This window comes from Vipera ursinii (genome assembly GCF_947247035.1).
Source record: "Vipera ursinii genome assembly, chromosome: 4".
In the NCBI taxonomy this organism is placed as follows: domain Eukaryota; kingdom Metazoa; phylum Chordata; class Lepidosauria; order Squamata; family Viperidae; genus Vipera; species Vipera ursinii.
The window spans coordinates 81,168,285-81,190,635 of record NC_139514.1 but is presented as its reverse complement, the minus strand read 5'-3'; the positions used below and the strand labels follow the sequence as shown (position 1 = coordinate 81,190,635).

General features: G+C 42.2%; 1 protein-coding gene across 3 annotated transcripts in view; it reads right to left on the bottom strand.

The window, feature by feature from the left end:
• Window positions 1–22,351, bottom strand: part of LOC310639671 (cytoplasmic FMR1-interacting protein 1) — a 158,686-nt gene that overhangs the window by 118,968 nt on the left and 17,367 nt on the right. For 2 of the 3 annotated variants that reach the window (XM_083361495.1, XM_083361496.1), the window contains exons 2-6: window positions 22,292–22,345; window positions 22,102–22,210; window positions 19,952–20,048; window positions 13,009–13,085; window positions 9,121–9,253 (exon numbers count right to left, since the gene is read on the bottom strand). The exons of the other annotated variant lie outside the window; for it this stretch is intronic. In XM_083361495.1, the coding sequence (XP_083217621.1) occupies window positions 9,121–9,253; window positions 13,009–13,085; window positions 19,952–20,048; window positions 22,102–22,210; window positions 22,292–22,345 (470 nt within the window). The remainder of the gene's footprint in view (window positions 1–9,120; window positions 9,254–13,008; window positions 13,086–19,951; window positions 20,049–22,101; window positions 22,211–22,291; window positions 22,346–22,351) is intronic. 3 annotated transcript variants of the gene reach the window in all.

The window sequence follows — 22,351 nt, the reverse complement described above, 5'->3', positions numbered from 1 at the left end:
TATAAATAGAATTGAAACATAAGCTGATCAGAAAAGATGTTATATGTTGATGTTATTGTTATATGTACAAATATTAGAAAAATGTTTATACTCAACTTTGTATGTATTGAAAGTATTAAGAATTATATTTGTTTAATGAAGAAAAAAGGACCCCTTCATGGATTACTGCCTTGTTGTGGAGAAGGGGCTTGTGTAATTCAATGAAGCTATGAGCTATGCCGTGCAGGGCCCAAGACGGACAGGTCATAGCAGACAGTTCTGACAAAACATTATCCACTGGAGAAGGAAATGGCAACCCACTCCAGTATCTTTGCCATGAAAACCCTATGGACATTACCAAAAGGCAAAAAGATATGATGCTGGACGATGAGCCCCTCAGGTCGGAAGGTGTCCAATATGCTACTGGGGAAGAGCAGAGGGCTAGTACTAGAAGCACCATAAACAATGAAGCGACTGGGCCAAAGCCGAAAGGACGCTCAGCTGTGGACGTATCTGGTGGTGAAAGGAAAGTCCGATGCTGTAAAGATTTTTTCTCCATAGGAACCTGAAATGTAAGATCCATGAATCAAGGCAAGCTGGACGTGGTCAAACAAGAGATGACAAAAATGAAAATCAACATCTTAGGAATCAGCGAACTAAAATGGACATGAATGGGTGAATTTAATTCAGATCACCATCAGGTATACTACTGTGGGCAAGAATCCCTCAGAAGAAATGGAGTAGCCTTCATAGTCAATAAAAGAGTAGGAAAAGCAATACTGGGATACAATCCCCAAAATGACAGAATGATCTCAGTTTGAATCCAAGGCAAACCATTCAATATCACAGTAGTCCAAGTCTATGCCCCAACCACCGGTGCTGAAGAGGCTGAAATTGACCGATTCTATGAAGCCCTATGAGGGACGCGGTGGCTCAGTGGGTTAGGACGCTGAGCTTGTCGATCGGAAGGTTGGCAGTTTGGCGGGTCGAATCCCGAGTGCCGCGTAGCAGAGTGAGCGCCTGTTACTCATCCCAGCTTCTGCCAACCTAGCAGTTCGAAAGCACGTTAAAAAAAAATGCAAGTAGAAAAATAGGGACCACTACGGTGGGAAGGTAACAGCGTTCCGTGCGCCTTTGGCGTCTAGTCATGCCGGCCACATGACCACGGAGACGTCCTCGGACAAGCGCTGGCTCTTCGGCTTTGAAACGGAGATGAGCGCCGGCCCCTAGAGTCGGAAACGACTAGCACGCATGTGCGGGGGAACCTTGACCTTTACCTATGAAGCCCTACAGCACCTTATAGAACTAACACCAAAAAATGATGTCCTTATCATCATGGGGGATTGGGATGCTAAAGTAGGAAGCCAAAAGATAACCGGAATAACAAGCAAGTTTGGCCTTGGAGTACAAAATGAAGCAGAGCACAGGCTGACAGAATTTTGCCAAGAGAATACGATGGTCATAGCAAACACTCTTTTCCAACAACCCAAGAGATGGCTCTACACATGGACATCACCAGACGGTCAACACAGAAATCAGATTGACTATGTGCTCTGCAGCCAAAGATGGAGAAGCTCTACACAGTCAGTAAAAACAAGACCAGGAGCTGACTGTACTTTGAGTGTACTTTTGTCTGAGTTCCATGGTTCGAGATTAAAACCTGGTGAACATATTGGAGAACATTTAACTAAAATGAAAGGAATAAGAAAAGAACTGGGTGAAAAAGGCTATCCTATTGATGATTTTCAAATGATCAGCATTATTATTAACTCACTGAATTATGAATGGAAAGATGCTATTACAAAAATTAATCAAGTGCCCATTACTCAATGCACAGTGGATCATGTATGCAGAACTTTAACTGAAGAAGTGGCACTTATGCAAGCCGCGTCACATTTAAGAGGACCACCTCCATCAAGAGCTCCAGCGAGGTGTCCTTTCCGTGGAAGAGCCTACAGAAGAGCCTACGTTCCAAGAATGCCAAGATGCTACGTCTGCAATCGTGTGGGACATGTTACCCGGGATTGTCCCCAAAGATTTCCAGCGCCCCCCACGTACCAGCCTAGAGGACCAGAGTCCAGAGGGAGCATAGGTAGAGGCGGACGACAAGGTCGTCGTGGTCCCAGGCATGATCCGCAAACTCCACTTGCCACATTAGCTTTAACTAACGATCCACAATCTCAACCAGAGTACGACAGACAACTACTTTGGACTTTAGACAGTGGAGCAGCATTACATGTTACTTATAGAAAGGAGCTTTATACAGAAATGCACGAGCCTGAACCTGAACTTCGTAAACTTTACTCTCTTTCAAATCTTCCTGTTCAGGTTATGGGAAAAGGAACTGTTTATATTGAAGAGCTCGATGCATTTATTCCTGACGTTTATTATGTACCATCAGCAAATAGTTTGCTTAGTTAGAGCCACTTGTCTAGAGTATTAAAATTTCAGGTCCACCATCTTGAAAACACAAGCTATTTAGTTAAAGACGGAGATATTATTGCTGAAACCATGTTGATTGGTGGCGTTTATTACATAAAGCCAAAGTTTAAGCCTCAAGAGCAGGCAAATATACAAGATCGAAAAGAGGAGAGTGCAGGCTCAGTGAGAGATGTCCCAGAGAGATTCTGTTGCTACTCCAAAAGCTCCTAAAACCAAAAAAAAAAGACACAGATTGCTCACAGCAAGCCTGAGGTTTTTAATAAAAATGTTAACGTTGAGAATTCACTAATTGGTAAACCTTTGCATTACAGATGTATCCATAAATGGCATAGACGATTGGGTCATGCCAGTTTCCGTGTTCTTAAGAAGATGCCAGAATTTGTAAGAGGTTTAGATCTAAAGGGTTGTAAGGTGTTTTTGGATTGTGCTGTCTGCAAAAAATCTAAATCCAAAGCAGCAGCCATTCCAAAGCGCGGTACACGCCTGTCAACACGCATTTTTGATTTGGTACATACTGATATAGTGTGTCCTTTTGCGCCAACAATTGGTCGTAAAAAATATTTCTTGACAATTGTTGATAATTATTCTAGATATTACATATTACATATTACATATTTCATTATGAAAGAAAAATCTGAGACCTTTCAGATCTTTAAAGACTTTGCCGCTCTTGTCTATACCCAACATGATGTTAGCATAGCTAGAATTCAGAGTGATTGCGGTGCTGAATTCATATCTCAGCGTTTTCAGGACTGGATGCGTAAGAATGGCATACTATACCAGACTTCAGCTCTTCAGCTTCTGCAAATAATGATGCGTTGCCTCCTTGAAGATGTCAACCTCAGTTTCCCATACTGGGGTGAGGCTATTAAATATGCCAATCATATTATCAATCGTACCTGGAGTAGTGTAATAAATCAGACCCCTTATTTCATGTTATATGGATACAAGCCTGATCTCTCGCATCTCCATATTTTTGTTTCATACGCTATAGTGAACATTCCTTTAGCTCAAAGAAAGAAAGGAGGTCCTGCGGCGAAAAGAATTAGTATTGGCATCGGCTTCATATATGGTTGAATGAGATTTTAGGACATTCTGTTAAACTGACTCCTGAGACGTTTTTGTTAGGCTTAAAACCAGAAAATCTGAATAGATCTGCATGGTATTTGATGTCGCACTTGTTAACGGCGGCACGGATTTTATGGGCTCAATATTGGAAGAATTCTGTTAGTCCTCCCAAGGATCTGTTAATCAAGAAATTTATTGATTGTGCGGAATCGGACCGTTTGACCATGCTGTTGAAAGATAAGGGGGATACAGATTATTATTTATCTTGGAGACCATGGTATGAATGGTTGACAAAAAGGGATGGTTACGGGAAGGATTGATTCTATAATGTAACAGCAACTTGTCTAAAACATTAAAATGTTTATTATTATGTTGTGTATTTTTCTAAAAGAATTTTAATAAGCACTGCGATGTATTGTTATGATGTAGTTGTGGATGATTTCAATAAAATAAAAAAATATATTCAAAAAAAAAGAATGAGGTTTATGGGTATTGAAGATAATTCAAAATGGAGCAAATACATTGACTCCATTCATGTAATAGTGATTTCCCAATCCGGTACTTTTGAGGAAGATGCTGACTGGTCCAGGATTCATTCTAACGATCCTGGAGTTTATTTTCCTAGAAATGATGCTGTTGATGCCACGCAGCCTGATGATCAAGATTCACAGGCGAATGTTCCTTCCACGAGTTCTTATCAACTTACTGTTCCGTCTTCGCAAGCCGCCGATGCTAATGCTAGCGACGATGATGAAGATGAGGACGAAATGGAAGAAGAATGGACGATTGTTCCAAGACATTCCAAGAGGACCACAAAGGGGATCCCTCCAAAACTGTATTCATGGCAAGTAACGAAAGCACCTTTATCTTTGATTTGTAATGTTACACTTCCTTCTGATAAGTTCATACAAATCAAACATCTTCCTGAACCAGAGCAAGATAAATGGTATGAGGCAATGCAGGCTGAAATGGACAGTCTAAAGAAACTTCAGGTGTTTACGCCTGCAAGCCCTCCAGCAAACAAGAAAGTTATTGGCACTCAGTGGATCTACAGAATTAAAAAGAAGCCGAATGGTGAGTCATTGTATGAAGCCAGACTTGTAGCTCAGGGTTTCACTCAACGTTATCCTGAGGATTATACAACTACTTATTCACTGACAGTTCGGAATGAAAGTGTAAAAATTGCCTTAGTCACTGCAACTATTCTTGATTTAGAAGTTTTCCAGTTCGATGTTGAAACAGCTTATCTACATGCTGACCTAGATGAAGAAATCTACGTGAAAGGTCCTCCAGGATTCCAACAGCAAGAAGGGGATACATGGTTTTTACACAAAAGTCTTTATGGTCTGAAACAGTCTGGTTTAATGTGGTACTTATGTCTTTCTGACAAACTAAATTTAATGGGCTTTATTAAGTCCGAATCTGATGAATGTTTGTTTACTAAAAGATCTGACAATAGGTATGAGATAGTTCTTGTTTATGTCGATGATATTGTTTATATTGGTCCAAATAAGCAGATGAGTGAGAACTTTGCTAAAGCTTTACAAAAGTATTTCACATTGAAGACTTTAGGATATATTAATACTTATTTGGGTGTTCAGGTTGTCAAAACGCAGAAGGGGTTTAATCTCTCACAAGAAGATAAAATTGAACAACTTTTGCATCACTGTAACATGAAGGATGCTAAGACAGTGAGTATACCCATGCAAACAGATTTTCACAACTTGGCATATGAAGCAAGTCCTGAGTTCGAAGATCAAACACTTTATCACTCAGTAATTGGGTCGCTGCTGTATATTAGTAGTTGGACTAGACCTGACATTGCACTTAGTGTTAATCTCTTATCACGACATGTAGGCAAGGCAAAGCAGTTTCGTTAGACATGTGTTAAGAGATTATTGAGATACCTAAAACACACTAAAAACATAAATTTATTATTAGAACCCACACATACTGATTATGTAGAGTTATGTTGTTATGCAGATTCTGATTGGGCGAGTGATAGGAAATCACGTAAAAGTACTTCAGGTTATATGATGTTTATAAATGGATGTCCTGTTTACTGGCATATACGTAAATAGAATTTTGTTTCCTGTTCATCTACTGAAGCTGAATATGCTTGTTTCAGATGCATGTAATTCTTTAACGTGGTTTGATGTTTTAGTCACAGATATCTGGACACACCCGATTCCACCAATCACTGTGATGGAAGACAACGAATTTGTGGTTTATATATCTGAAACACGATTTTCAGGTTCTAGGTCTAGACACATTGACATCCGTTATAAAAATATAAAACAAGTAGTTAAACAGGGCTTTGTGAAATTGCAGTATGTGCCTACACATGATCAGATTGCTGATATGCTTAATAAACCACTTCCTACAGCTCATCATAAGTATCTGCGTAAGAAAATGTGCCTTACCTGAGTTCTGCTTTACTGACAAAGAAGGGGTTGTCACTGCATTTTTGTGTTTGTCAGCTAAGCACGTTGCAGTTTGCTCGTTGCCAGCTGTGTTGTTATCTTATCATTGTAACTATGGTGTTTGTCACATATTCAACTATGTTTTAGTTTAATCTCTGTCTCTACTATTGTGTGCGCATGTCTCTGGTTTAATCTCTATCTCTACTACTGCGTGCGCATAAAAGAAAAAAACAATTGTTTTACTTCCTTCTCTTTGTGCTGTTCGGTAACCCAGAACATGTAGTTAGTTAAGAGTTTTTTGATTAAAGTGTTGTTATAGTAAATATGTTTCGGATTTTCTTTATCTTACTTGTTTTGTACCATGTTTTGGATGAACCACGGTTCATCGACCTCTAATAAACAAAGACACGGAGTTTTTGATTTACACTCCCGGCAGCTTAATGTCCCTGATAACCACAATGAGGTGGTCACTGACCTTGAGCCAGACATCCTAGAATGTGAAGTGAAGTGGGCCTCAGGTAAGCTGAGCAACAACAAAGCTAGTGGAGGTGACAGTATTCCAGCTGAGCTATTCAAAATCTTAAAAGTTTAAGTTTAAGTTTATTATATTTGTATACCGCCCTTCTCCCGAAGGACTCAGGGCGGTGAACAGGGCACATATAAAATACAAAGTACAAAAGTTAAAAAGAGAATTAAATATAAGCCCGAGCTAAAACAGTAAATAATAGTGTAAAAAACCGCAATAAAAACCCCAACACATCCCCCATCAGGCCAGGCCGGCTTGTTCAAATAAATAGGTCTTCAGATCGCGTTGGAAGGAGCGAAGGTCAGGTGCCGTCCGGAGCTCAACCGGCAACTGATTCCATAAGTCCGGGGCGCCCACAGAGAAGGCCCTCCCCCTGGGGGCCACCAGACGACATTCTCTGACCGGTGGCACCCTGAGGAGGCCCTCTCTGTGGGAACGCACAGGGCGGGGGGAAGTTGACGCCGGCAGCAGGTGATCCCCGAGGTACTCCGGACCCATGCCATGTAGGGCCTTGAAAACCATTACCAAAACCTTGAATCTCACTCGGAAGACAACTGGTAGCCAATGCAGCTCGCGGAGCAGAGGTGTAACATGGGAGTATCGGGAGACTCCCAAGACAACTCTCGCTGCTGCATTCTGTACCAGTTAGAGCCTCCGAGCGGTCTTCAAGGGAAGCCCCATGTAGAGAGCGTTGCAGTAATCCAGACGAGAGGTCACGTACACAGGGCATCCCGGTCTCGATAGGGCCGCAACTGGCGCACCAGGCAAACCTGGGCGAAGGCCCCCCTAGTCACCGCCACTATATGGTCTTCCAAAGTAAGCCGCGAATCTAGGAGGACTCCCAAGTTGCGAGCCCTATCTACGGGGGGTAATAGCTCACCCCCCATGGAAAGAGGTGGAATATTTTGAATATCCCGGGATGCCGGTATGCACAGCCACTCAGTCTTGTCGGGGTTGAGTTGAAGTCTGTTCCTCCCCATCCAGACCCGAACCGCTTCCAGGCAACGGGACATCACGTCAAGGGCATCACTGGGGTGGTTTGGGGTCGAAATGAAAAGCTGGGTATCATCAGCATACTGATGATACCCAACTCCAAAACCACGAATGATCTCACCCAGCGGTTTCATGTAGATGTTGAACAGGAGAGGCGAGAGGACTGACCCCTGAGGAACTCCACAAACGAGAGACCTCGAGGTCAACCTCTGCCCCCCTGCCAACACCGACTGCGAACGTCCCAGGAGATAGGAGGAGAACCACTGAAGAACTGTGCCTCCCACTCCCAATCCCCTGAGATGCCGCAGCAGGATACCATGGTCGATGGTATTGAAAGCCGCTGAGAGGTCTAATAGGACTAGGACAGAGGAATATCCCCTGTCCCGGGCCCTCCAGAGATCATTCACCAGAGCGACCAATGCTGTCTCCGTGCTGTACCCGGGCCTGAAACCCAATTGGTACGGGTCTAGATAATCCGCTTCATCCAAGACCAGAGGGAGCTGATGCCCCACCACACTCTCAACAACCTTCGCAATGCTGGGAAAGATTGAGGGCAAGAGAAGAAGAAGAAGGGGACGACAGAGAATGAGGTGGCTGGATGGAGTCAATGAAGCAGTAGGCGTGAGCTTAAATGGACTCCAGAAGATGGTAGAGGACAGGAAGGCCTGAAGGAACGTTGTCCGTGGGGTTGCGATGGGTCGGACACGACTTCGCAACTAACAACAACAAGAAGAAGACAAAAGGAAAAAAAGGGAAAAAGGCATTGACTTCTGACTCCCTTTTGTGCAGTAGAATAAGGTAATAACATCAAACCTCAACTTTTTACTTTTACACAATATAGGTAGTCCTTGACTTATAATTTAATGACCGTTCAAAGTTACAACGGTGCTGAAAAAAGTCACTTATGACCATTTTTCACACAACATTGCAGCATTCCTGTAGTCAAATCTGAATCAAAATTCAGATGCCTAGCAACTGCTTCATACTTATGACCATTGATGTGTCCCAGGTTCAAGTGATCCCTTTTGTGACCTTCTGACAAGCAAAGTCAGTGGGGAAACCAGATTCACTTAACAACTTGTTACTAAATTGCTGCAGTAGTTCACTTGACAATAGTGGCAAGAAAGATTGTAAAATGGGGCAAAACTTGGTGGAGCAGTGGGCTAATGCCTCCTTAAGTAACACCAGCTGCCTGCAATTAGTGCAGGTTTGCATCCCATCAGGCTCAAGGTTGACTCAGCCTTCCATCCTTCCAAGGTAGGTAAAATGAGGACCCAGATTGTTGGGGGCAATAAGCTGACTTTGTAATAATGCTGCTTGGGGTGTGTGTGAAAGCCCTAACAAGCAGGCATATACATAGAATGAAGGGTACTGCTAAGCTTGTAAGCCGCCCTGAGTCTTCGGAGAAGGGTGGGATATAAATGTAATTTTAAAAAAAAAATTATATCAGCATAAGCACAGTTATTACTAACAATTTCAGAGTTCTACCAAAATTTTTATGAGCCATATAATCAGCAAGCAGACCAACTGAATAATGTGAATCATTTCTCTAAATACCCCCAAAACATGCATTTTATCTACATGTGCTAACACCACAATACTACAAACTGTCATAAAGTTTAAATCAAATACACCAAGATAAGAACTGGTATAGTCCACTCTGATGTAAAGACCAGCTTCAGAAAATACCTTTCCAGTTGACAAGAGATGCTGACTTCTTGCTTTGATCCTGATCTTCTTGTGGTGTCCTATCTACCTGAATGCCAGAGTCTTCTCTGCTCAAAGGTTCGGTATCCTCTTCATCACTTACATCTGACCAGTCCTATATAATATTAAAGCACAAAATATACTTCCCTCTAAGATAATGGCACAGTGGAAACTTAAATGGATTTTTGTAATTTACGAGGCATTACAACGTTAAAAACATTACAGTATAATATAGCATCTAAAACATGTAAATATTCAATAATTATCTCATTTCATAAACAATGCACTATGAATTCCAGTTTAACATCACCATAAACAGAAGTAATAGAGTGGAGCAATTCTACAATTCTCTAAGACAAAGTCAGAATTTTAAGATAAAGATTTGCTGGCAGAAAATCAATGATTACACTGTTTCTATTATTGGAGAGGGAGAGAGACAAACACACACACAGTCTTAGGAAAAAACTATAATACGAGGTTGAAACTAAATTACTAAAACCAACCATGTAATCATGATATAATATAGACAAAGGAATTTACTGAGAAAATTTGTTGTTGTTAGTTGCGAAGTCGTGTCCAACCCATCGCGACCCTATGGACAATGTTCCTCCAGGCCTTCCTGTCCTCTACCATCTTCTGGAGTCCTTTTAAGCTCACGCCTACTGCTTCAGTGACTCCATCCAGCCACCTCATTCTCTGTCGTCCCCTTCTTCTATTGCCCTCAATCTTTCCCAGCATTAGGCTCTTCTCCAGTGAGTCCTTCCTTCTCATTAGGTGGCCAGAGTATTTGAGTTTTAGCTTCAGGATCTGGCCTTCTAAAGAGCAGTCAGGGTTGATCTCCTCTAGGACTGACCGGTTTGATCGCCTTGCAGTCCAAGGGACTCGCAGGAGTCTTCTCCAGCACCATAGTTCAAAGGCTTCAATTCTTTGGCGCTCAGCCTTTCTTATGGTCCAGCTTTCACTGCCATACATTGCAACTGGGAAGACCATAGCCTTGACTATACGCACTTTTGTTGACAGGGTGATGTCTCTGGTTTTTAGTGTGCTGTCTAGATTTGCCATGGCTTTCCTCCCCAGGAGCAAGCGTCTTTTAATTTCTTGGCTACAGTCCCCATCTGCAGTGACCTTGGAGCCCAGGAAAATAAAATCTGTCACTACCTCCATTTCTTCCCCATCTATTTGCCATGAATTGAGAGGGCCGGATGCCATGATCTTGGTTTTCTTAATGTTTAGTTTCAAGCCAACTTTTGCACTCTCCTTCTTCACTCGCAACAAGAGGCTCTTTAGTTCCTCTTCACTTTCTGCCATTAGAGTGGTATCATCTGCATATCTTAGGTTGTTGATGGTTCTTCCGGCAATCTTAATTCCAACTTTTGATTCATCTAGCCCTGCCTTTCTCATGATGTGCTCTGCATATAAGTTAAATAGGCAAGGCGACAGTATACAGCCTTGCCGGACTCCTTTCCCAATTTGGAACCAATCAGTGGTTCCGTGTCCAGTTCTCACTGTTGCTTCTTGGCCCGCATATAGGTTTCTCAAGAGACAAATAAGATGGTCTGGTATGCCCATCTCTTTAAGGACTTGCCACAGTTTGTTATGATCCACACAATCAAAGGCTTTAGCATAGTCAATGAAGCAGAAGTAGATGTTTTTCTGGAACTCTCTAGCTTTCTCCATGATCCAGCGTTTGTTAGCAATTTGATCTCTAGTTCCTCTGCCTCTTCGAAATCCTGCCTGTACTTCTGGTAGTTCTCGATCCACATACTGCTGGAGTCTAGCTTGTAGAATTTTAAGCGTAACTTTACTAACATGAGAAATGAGTGCAATGGTGCGATAGTTTGAACATTCTTTGGCACTGCCTTTCTTTGGAATTGGAATGTAAACTGATCTTTTCCAATCCTCTGGCCACTGTTGAGTTTTCCAAATTTGCTGGCAAATTGAGTGTAGCACTTTTACTGCATCGTCTTTTAAGATTTTGAATAGCTCAGCTGGAATATTGTCACCTCCACTAGCTTTGTTGTTGCTCAGCTTTTCTAAGGCCCACTTCACTTCACATTCTAGGATGTCTGGCTCGAGGTCAGTAACCACCTCATTGTGATTATCAGGGACGTTAAGCTCATTCTTGTATAGTTCTTCTGTGTAATTTTGCCACCTATTCTCTTCTGCCTCTGTTAGGTCCCTGCCATTTTGGTCCTTTATCATGCCCATTTTTGCATGAAACGTTCCTTTCATCTCTCCAATTTTCTTGAAAAGATCTCTGGTCCTCCCTATTCTATTGTTTTCTTCTATTTCTTTGCATTGTTCATTTAAGAAGGCATTCTTATCTCTTCTAGCTATTCTTTGGAATTCTGCATTTAATTGGGCATATCTTTCTTTTTCTCCCTTGCCTTTCCCTTCCCTCCTTTCCTCAGCTATTTGCAAAGCTTCCTCAGACAGCCATTTTGCTTTCTTGCATTTCTTTTTCTTTGGGATGGTTTTGGTTGCTACCTGTTGTACAATGTTGTGAACCTCTGTCCATAGTTCTTCAGGCACTCTGTCTATCAGATCTAATTCCTTAAATATATTTGTCACCTCTACTGTATATTCAACAGGGATATGATTTAATTCATACCTGACTGGCCTAGCGCTTTTCCCTACTTTCTTTAATTTAAGCCTAAACTTTGCAACAAGAAGCTCATGGTCTGAGCCACAGTCAGCTCCTGCTCTTGTTTTTACTGACTGTATAGAGCTTCTCCAACTTTGGCTGCAGAGCATATAGTCAATCTGATTTCTGTGTTGACCGTCTGGTGATGTCCATGTGTAAAGCCGTCTCTTGGGTTGTTGGAAAAGAGTGTTTGCTATGACCATCGTATTCTCTTGACAAAATTCTATCAGCCTGTGCCCTGCTTCATTTTGTACTCCAAGGCCAAACTTGCCTGTTATTCCAGTTATCTTTTGGCTTCCTACTTTAGCATTCCAATCCCCCATGATGATAAGGACATCATTTTTTGGTGTTAGTTCTATAAGGTGCTGTAGGGCTTCATAGAACCGGTCAATTTCATCCTCTTCAGCACCGGTGGTTGGGGCATAGACTTGGACTACTGTGATATTGAATGGTTTGCCTTGGATTCGAACTGAGATCATTCTGTCATTTTGAGGATTGTATCCCAGTATTGCTTTTCCTACTCTTTTATTGACTATGAAGGCTACTCCATTTCTTCTGAGGGATTCTTGCCCGCAGTAGTATACCTGATGGTCATATGAATTAAATTCACCCATTCCTGTCCATTTTAGTTCGCTGATACCTAAGATGTCGATGTTTAGTCTTGTCATCTCTTGTTTGACCATGTCCAGCTTTCCTTGATTCATGGATCTTACATTCCAGGTTCCTATGGAGAAAAAATCTTTACAGCATCGGACTTTCCTTTCACCACGACATATCTACAGCTGAGCGTCCTTTCGGCTTTGGCCCAGTCGCTTCATTCTTTCTGGCGCTAATAGTACTAGCCCTCTGCTCTTCCCCAGTAGCATATTGGACACCTTCCGACCTGAGGGGCTCATCTTCCAGCGTCATATCGTTTTGCCTTTTGGTACTGTCCATAGGGTTTTCATGGCAAAGATACTGGAGTGGTTTGCCATTTCCTTCTCCAGTGGATCACGTTTTGTCAGAACTCTCTGCTATGACCTTTCCGTCTTGGGTGGCCCTGCACGGCATAGCTCATAGCTTCATTGAATTACGCAAGCCCCTTCGCCACGACAAGGCAGTAATCCATGAAGGGGACTGAGAAAATAGAAAATACATTTCTACATGGGAACATACACCTGAGAAATTGACTAAATGCTAAATGTTATTTACTTATTCAATACAAATTATTATTCTCTATTACTTACTGGTGATTCTAGATCAGGAACAAAGTCCAGGTCTTCGTCTTTCATTAAATATTTTCTCCAATCAAATTCCTCTTTTTCTATGGAAAATGCACAAAAATATTTATATACTCAGCTATTTCTTCAATGATCTCAATATATTTCATCTAAGGAAAAAGTATAATTGTTTATTAATTAGTTTTATATCTTTTTTTCCAGAAAACTAAAGGAATATGTGTTGCACCATGCTGCCATGCTATGTGATTCTGAAAAGCTAAGTACTGAGAAAGCCTCAGCATAATCTCATACTACTATAAAGGTTTGTAATGTCAGAAACTGTGTGTAATGTTATATCATGTCATGTAAAGTAGTGTAATAATGTAATAGTCAGTTACAGTGGTAATGAGTGCAGTGCTTGAAAAAATAAAAGGCCTGGTTAGAGACATAAACTGAGGGAAAAAATTACTTGAACCCCTGCTGATTTTGTACGTTTACTCACTGACAAAGAAATGATCAGTCTATAATTTTAATGGTAGGTTTATTTTAACAGTGAGAGACAGAATTACAAAAAAACACATTTCAAAAATGTTATAAATTGATTTGCTGCTAATGTCATGGTTCCGATTAATGAGACACATCAAAGTATACTGCATGATTGTTTATTGCAAAAAAGTCTATAATAATAAAGACAGATCATCGGCACTCATGGGTAGATGCCAGAATCTGAATTCTCCTCCCCTTAACACATCAGATCATACAGAATCTCTCTCCCTTAATTACACGTCATGAATCACATTCACCAATTAGTTTAACACACGAAGTTTCACTTGTTCGGGCCCTGCTGCTGCCACCCTTGCTGTTGTTGTCCTCCCACCACCTTCTGATCTCCAGGCTTCTGCACCACCCCCAGCTGTTGCAAGGCCTCTATTAGCTGTGGCAAGCTCAGAGGTTTTTTAAGTCTTTCACTTGTGGGGGTTCCCCAACCTCCCATTGCTGCAGAGCCCCAGGCTGCGGTCCTCTGTGTCTGTGGGCCTGGAGGGCCTGGCAGGGGACTCCTGGGGCTGGCAGGCTGTCTGGGCTGCAGACAGGATTTTCCGCTCACCCAAATTCTCAGTGGCAGATGGTCTGGTAGCTGTCCACCATTCTGCTTTTTAAGACTCTGGCAGTGCAGTCTCAAGGCATCTGTAGTCTCCGCTGGAGTGATTCCAGCCTGATGACCAGATAGGCTCACTTAGCTGCTGAGGGTTGGAGATCTGCCCAAACTCAACATCCCACAGCAAGCCATCTATCACTCCCTCCTCTGAGGTTTTATTAGCAACCAGGCTTCCTCACTGAAGATTCGTCCCTGAATCTTTGCCAGGTTATCTCCCTTACTAGAGACAGCGGTGGGAGCTTAGCACTCCCAAGTTGTTTGAAAGAAAGAAGATTCCGGCATGATGTCATGGTTCCGATTAATGAGACAGATCAAAGTACACTGCATGATTGTTTATTGCAAAAAAGTCTATAATAATAAAGACGGATCATTGGCACTCATGCGTGGATATCAGAATCTGAATTCTCCTCCCCTTAACACATCAAATCATACAGAATCTCCCTCCCTTAATTACACGTCATGAATCACATTTACCAATTAGTTTAACACACGAAGTTTCACTTCCCTTCTGAAGCACGCTCTTATCTTCTCAAAATATCCAGCTTTAATTCCTCCCGCACTTTAGTGATTCAAAGCCAAACAGTTAAAGCAAAAGGCTGCCTCTTATATTGTCAGTGCAAAAACATGTCAATGTTTGCAGCATTGACAGCCAACTTTGGAAATGAGCGAGTTCCAGCCCAACCACCAGAGCCTGTGCTGCTTCATCCTCCCCCCAACCAGCTGCGATATCTAGCCCTGTATCCCAGCCAAGCCCATTGCCACAGCCTCATGATGCCAGTCCCAGAGCCCAGCCAAGAGGAGTCTGGAGAGTGATTCAACCACATCCCCAGGACCAGCAATCCGCCCAAGCCCAGCAGCAGGCGTAGGTGGCCCCGCTGAGATTCGAGCCGCCTCTCATCAAGCCCACTTTCGATGGGAATCCTGAGAAGTTAACCTTCTTCCTAAACCAGGTGTGGGCTCATTTGGATTGCTACGCTTATGCCTACCTGGATGGGGCTATGATGGTGAATGCGGTAGCGGCAAACTGGGGGGAAGCGGCTGACTGGGTGACCAACCTCCATCATGAGGGGGCTCCTGAATTGCACATTAATCTATTCATGGAGCAACTGAGAGTCAGTTTGAAGATGAATCCCAAATCCTGACGGCCGAGAAAGAAATTCACCGCTTGAGGCAAAGAGGTGTCCCCACAAAGGAGTACGTCTGTCAATTCAGAAGAGTTGCTAACTGGTTGGGGCAGTGGCCTGAATGGTCACTGGTCAATTACTTCAAAAAGGGGCTAGATTGCGACTTGCTTCAAGCCTGCATCATTCAAGGTTTTCCTAATCTATTATGTGTTACCGTGTGTCAATGGCACTAGACATCAAACTGGACCACCCCAAAAAGTCAAGCACCACCAAACCCAAGCTGCCGTGCATCCAAGAGAAACACATCTATGGCTGACATCCCCAAGCCTCTGCAGCCACCCGCATTCTGAAGTGCCAGCCAGGACTACCATCAAGTGCTACCGGTACAGTTAGATGGGTCATTGTGCTATGAACTGCCTCACTCATCCTCAATCCAGGTGTGTGCCAGTTGCTGCCATGAAACCACGAAGAGCTCCCAGAGGGGGAAGAGAAAAAACCAACTGGACACATCAAGGCCCAGGCATCGAAGCCTCCCCTCCTACCAAGCTCAAAGCCAAGCCCCAAGCCAAGCTGCAGCAGATGCCGGCACTGTACAACAGTGACAAAGAAAGGAAGGAGGACCCTATGGTGAGTTGACCCATTCCCCCTTTTACTATTCCCACCAGACTGATAGTGCCCAAAACAGGGGCTCACATGAATCTGAGCATCCTAATAGATTCAGGTTGCTCTCAGCACTGAATTAATTTACCCACTTTACTGAAACTGGGCATCCGAGCCAAGCTATTGCCTCATCCCATGAGGTTTGAGCAGGCCGACGGGTCCCTCATTGGAGGTGCCCCTGCCATGCACCTAACCGAACCTCTATGTTTAGAAATCGGTCGGCATTGGGAAATCATCTGTTTTGTGGTGGTTCAGGAGATGAGTGAAGCAGTAATTTTGGGGCTAGCGTGGCTTGACAAATGGCGTCCTCACATCTAGTGGGAGGAGGGAATGTGCAAATTAAGACTTCCCACCTGATACTGATGATAAAACAAAGACACTGGCCATCTGTGAAACTCATGGGGAGTCCCGTGAAATCCTAAAAACTGTAGCCAAAAAGCTGCCAGGGATTCAGCTTGTCCCTACTAAGTACTGAGATTTGGCAGAAGCCTTTAGTGAGAAGGAATGTGACATCCTCCCCCCACACCAGACTAGACTGTGCTATTGAAATTCTGCCTGGTGTCAAGCTCCCCAAACCAAGCATGTACTCTATGACACCCAAAGAGATGAAAGAACTAAGGGAGTACATTGATAAAAGTTTAACTAGGGGTTTCATTTAGCCAGCCAAATCACCTGTGGCCGCTCCTGTGCTTTTCAAGGAAAAGAAAGATGGCTCTCATAGATTATGCATCGATTCTGAGTCTCTCAATGCTGTCAGTATGGAAAATACTTCCCTTCCCCTGATGATGTATTTATGCAATTGATAAATCCAGTGCTCCATAATCATTTATACAAGGGGGGTTTGGTTTGTCTTGATGACATCTTTATCGACACTGAAACCATGGATGAACACATCAAAATTGGTCTGTGAGGTATTAAGGAAACTTTTGAAAGCCAAACTGTATGCAAAACTGTCAAAGTGTGAATTTCACCAGACACGCCTTGATGATCTGGGGTATCGGATTTTGAATGAGGGGTTAGAAATGTACCCTGCCAAAGTCAAAGCAGTTCTAAAATGGTAACCCCCACGCACCCGCAAACAGCTTCAAAGTTTTCTGGGGTTTGCCAACTTTTATCATCAATTTATTCCCTCTTTTGCAGAGATAGCCATGCCAATCACCGATTTACTCAAAACAGGCAAAGGGGGGGGGGGAAAACCCGACCTTGTCAGCCATTGCAATGGTCACTGGAGTGCCAGGCAGCATTTGAAAAATTAAAGAGACTCTTTCTGAACCAATCCTTAAATACCCTGACCCCGGGCAACAATTTATCATTCAAGCTGATGCAAGCGACATGGCCATGGGTGCTGTTCTTTTACAAAAAATCACAAAGGAGTTACAACCTTGCGCTTACACTTCCTGAAAATTAACAGAGACCAAAGGAGGTGGGCAGTTTGGGAGAAAGAGGCTTTTGCAGTTCGTTGGGCTTTGCTGATATGGCAACATTTCTTGGAGGGGGGGAAGTACCTTTTGAGGTATGGACTGATCACAAGAATTTGGAGGCTCTCAAGACCCCCACAAATTATCTCCCAAGCAAGTTCAATGGGCTCAATACTTCAACTGTTTTAATTTCACTTTAAAATATTTTCCTGGAGACAAGAACTTTTTGGCTGATGCCTTGTCTAGAATGCCTCAGTTCAAGAGCCACCGAGAGGAAGTAATTAGTTCTATTATTCCTCTACCGCAGTTCACTTCCCAAATAACAATCAGATCGCACACAAAGAGATTCCCTGCTGGTCCTGATGATCAATCGCTAAAGGAATTGAAGAAGTTAGAGAATGATGCCTGGTTTAAAGATAACATATCTATATTGACTTTTAGGGGGGGATTAGTTTGGAAAGGTTCTAAATTATACCTCCCAGAAGGCCTCAGACTCCAGGTGTTGCAACAGAGTCATGATGCTAAGCAAGCGGGTCACTTTGGATTTTAAAAAACATTGCATATAGTGCACAGGCAGTTCTGGTAGCCGAGAATGAAAAAGGACATTGAGAATTATGTAAAAAGTTGTGCTACTTGTGTTACTGTGAGGAAGCATCCTGGAAAACCACCAGGTTTATTGCAGCAAGTGGCCAACCCCTCTCAGCCTTGGGAGGAAATAGCCATGGATTTTATAGTAGAATTACCTGAGAGCAAAAGAAACACTGTGATATGGACTGTGGTTGATCTATTTTCCAAACAGGTGCATTTCATCACTTGCTCAGGACTTCCCTCTGCCCAGAAGCTAAACAAACTGTTTTTGAAGCATATATACCGACTCCATGGTGCCCCAAAGAGGATTGTGTCTAATAGAGAGGTCCAGTTTACTGCAAAGGTCTGGAGGGAGTCTGATTGGGTCCTCCCAGAGGCTTTCATCTGCTTTTCATCCAAATACTAATGGAGCTGCTGAGAAAGCTAACACAATGGTGGAACAGTACCCCAGATGTTATGTAAATTACCAGCAGTCTAATTGAGCTGATATTTTACCTTTAAGAGAGGTAGCCTACAATACTGTGCACAGTAGCACTAGTCTCATCCCATTCAAAATAGTGACAGGTCAAGATTTTGTGCTCATGCCTGAGTTCTCACAGGAGCCTCCTATATCCCAGACTTTGGGCCAATGGGTGACATTGCAGTCTTTTGAAACCTGTGTCAGAATCCACTTTAAGACCTATTCCGCCTGGTCCAATGGTGGTAGAGGGAGACACGCATTATGAAATGAAACGTATTTTGATTCTAGGCTGTACAAGGGAAAGATACAATACCTTGTCCAGTGGAAAGGTTACCTCCTTTCAGAAGCTACATGGGTAAAATGTACAAATGTGAAGGCAGATAGATTGATAAAAAATTTGTATGATAAATACCCTCACAAGCCTCAAGGGGATACCTAACCTGATTTTTGTTCTCCTGCAGGAGACTCTTTCTTTCTGAAGAGGAGCCAACTGTCAACTTTGAAAATGAGCATGGCTGTAGCCATTTTCCCTACTCATTTTCAGTTGACACATAGCACGGAGGGAGGGGGTTTACCAGGTGCTTCGCTAGACTAAAAAGATTTTCTCCTGTGGGAACAAAGGTCATCGGCTGCACCTGAGACTGCAGGCTGGGTGTTTTGTGAAAAGTCTGCCAAGAAGATATATTGGGGAATGTTGTAGCTTGCATAGCTTTAGGGGTGGGATTCCTTAACTTTGTATTGGTGTCAGAACCCATATCTATAGATTCCTTTTCCTCCCCTCCTAACCCATTCCTTTCATTCTCTCTTTTCATCCTGACCCAAACCTTACTCTCTTGTCTTCCTGGGTTCTGCCATACTCCTGGAAGGGAGGGGGAGTGCTTGTGGGTTATTGCCTTGACTTCCTCTTTTGATACAATGTAACACTTTGCTTTTTTGCATTATTTCTCTCTGAACTTTCTTCTCCCTTGATATCAGCTAGTAGAGAGAGGGAGGAAGAAAGGAATGTAACCTCTGGCAACTGGTTTATCTCTGCGCTCCCAAGAGCCACCTAAACACCTCTGCTACAACTGGAGCCAGCCTGATGTTATCTCCTATTTCCCACGATGGACTTAACACCTGGGGATTGGCTGAATTGAACCAACTGGACAAACTATGGGGAGGGGTTTTGCTTGGGACACTTTAACCTATCGATCTGAGTGGGAAAATTTCAGATCCTGTCTAGTATGCCTGCTATCAGCTTCTCCTAATAAAAATTCCTTTTCTAAGAATCTGCTTCCATGAGTTCTGCTTTCTTGGGATGAGGTTTTGAAGCGGGCCCTGACATATAGACTGATCATTTCTTTGTCAGTGAGCAAACGTACAAAATCAGCAGGGGATCAAATAATTTTTCCCTCACTATATCCTAATGGAGAAAATCCATTTACTGTATGTCATTGCTAGAAATCAAGTACCTTCCTAGTGCATAATTATTTTTTTAAAAGGACAACACAAAATTGAAAAATATATAATCAAAATGGTAGAATAAAGCATTTTCCTTATAATTTCTTGGATGCTCTCAACTTACCTACTGGTTTTTTTATTGGTTCTTCTGCAAAGTTGGTGTTGGAAGGAGAATCAGACAAGCACAATAGAAGTGAGAGTATGGCATAATGTGCATCTGTCTTAAACACAGAAAACAAGTAATTCAGTGAACAGGACAGCAAAATAAAAGATATCAGAATTCTAATCCAATGGTATATTTAGAAGTGAAAAACAACACATTTAGTTTATCATTCATCTTAATTAGGATTAGAATTAATATAGGAAATACATAAGAAACAATACAAAATAAAAGTATAATTCTGTTTATCAAGTTATAAATTTCAAATATGAGATTTTATCTTCACAAGCTGAAAAAAACTAAATATTCCATGGTACATGTTATGGTTTGGAAGCGATCAGAACAATCACTTCAGATGTTTACTATTTGTCGTGTTAGAAATTCATTTTGGCAAGAAAGCAGAAGTTTTTTATTCTTGGTTGTTATGTGATGAACCTAGGTACAAATTTAACTGACTGGCAAAAATATATTTCCTATTCAGTAAAAATACTATATTTTCTTCACTATTTTAAACCCAGGCATTCTTCTTTAAATATAAAATACATAATAAAATAAATATATACAAAAACACTTTATTTACTGTCCCTATCCTTCTCATCTATTCACTTACAAATCAGAGCAGAAAAACATCAACATTGGACAAGGGATTGGCCCACCTCACCCACCTTGGGAGAAGCGCATGCTGCAGACTCCATCGGTCAAATAATTCTGACTGGTGGGGTCAGGAGAAGAGCCTTTTTTTGCCATGGCTCCCACCCTCTGGAATATTGTGCCCTCACCTAAATTGAGATCACATCCACCTTTTTGGCCTTCTGAAAGGGACTGAAGACCTGGCTCTGCCATTGGCTTGGAGTCTTGATGGGGGCATGTCATTTTAGAGGTGATTAATGGACACGGTGGCTCAGTGGGTTAGGACACTGAGCTTGTCGATCAGAAGGTCGGCAGTTTGACGGGTCGAATCCTGAGTGCCGCGTAACAGAGTGAGCGCCTGTTACTCGTCCCAGCTTCTGCCAACCTACCAGTTCGAAAGCATGTAAAAATGCAAGTAGAAAAATAGGGACCACTACGGTGGGAAGGTAACAGCATTCTATGCGCCTTTGGCATCTAGTCATGCCGGCCACATGACCACGGAGACGTCCTCGGACAAGTGCTGGCTCTTCGGCTTTGAAATGGAGATGAGCACTGGCCCCTAGAGTCGGAAACGACTAGCACGCATGTGCGGGGGAACCTTTACCTTTACAATGGACTATGAAAAAACCCCCACCTCTTCCATATGTGGATCTTGCTCCCTTCCTTGCCTTATATAATTTTTAAGTCAATTATAGTGTTAACATTTATTATTTTAATAGTTTGTCTTGTTGCTTTCATTAACTGTAAATTTAATGGGCAGCATGTAAATTTAACACCTAAATAAAACATTTGTATAAAAGCAATGTTGAAGGTTTACTGACTTTGAAACTATTATAGTGTTGGAACTAACAAAGTAATCTTAATTTTTATACGTTATCCTCTTTTCAGAGCCCAGGGACTATTCTTTGTGTTTTAATTAAATATGTCTGAGATTTTATAATAGTCTTCATAAATCACAGTGCTACTAGCCCAGGGGTCAGCAACCTGAAACAGTGAAAGAGCCACTCGGAACCAGTTCCCTCACAAAAGGAAAAACTGGGAGCCACAAAAAAATGTGTGCACATGTGCGTACATGCGCGCATGCGCAGAACAGGGTTTGACTGAAGAGCCAAGGCAAGATATGCACTTACCCTGCATATTTGAATTGATTGGTTGAACTTTTTTAGTCCCACTTTTTTTTTGAACTGCACATGGCAGAGGACTGGGAGCCGCAAGAGACGGCTGAAAAAGCCTCATGCAGCTCCGGAGCCGCGGGTTGCAGACTGTGTACTAGCCTATCAAAATAATTTATTCCAACAATTGCAAGTGTCTTACATGCCATGTTACATAGGTAATTGGTTTCATGGCAATTACATGCAGAAGTCTGATAATGCATCAAAATCCAGAGAATCAATATTATAGAAAAGAAAAAAATATTTATTAATTTCTGATGCACATATACATTTCTGCTACAAAATGATTGATATATTCTAAAAATCACAAACCTTTGTTCCTTCTGTGGTGGGAAGAGACAAATTCAGAAACTCTTCTGTTAGTCTCCTCCAACTTCCAGCTTTAACAAGGTCAGAGTGAACAACCAGCTTTTCATAAATTCTATGTAAAAATATGGAATGTTTACTAATTTTTTAGATTAAAAGGATTAATCTGATGTTAAAAGAAACACAAAAACTTTACCCTTCCATTATTTTCTCCACTTTGTGCCTACTGACATCAAGAAATTGATGAAACCTAGGA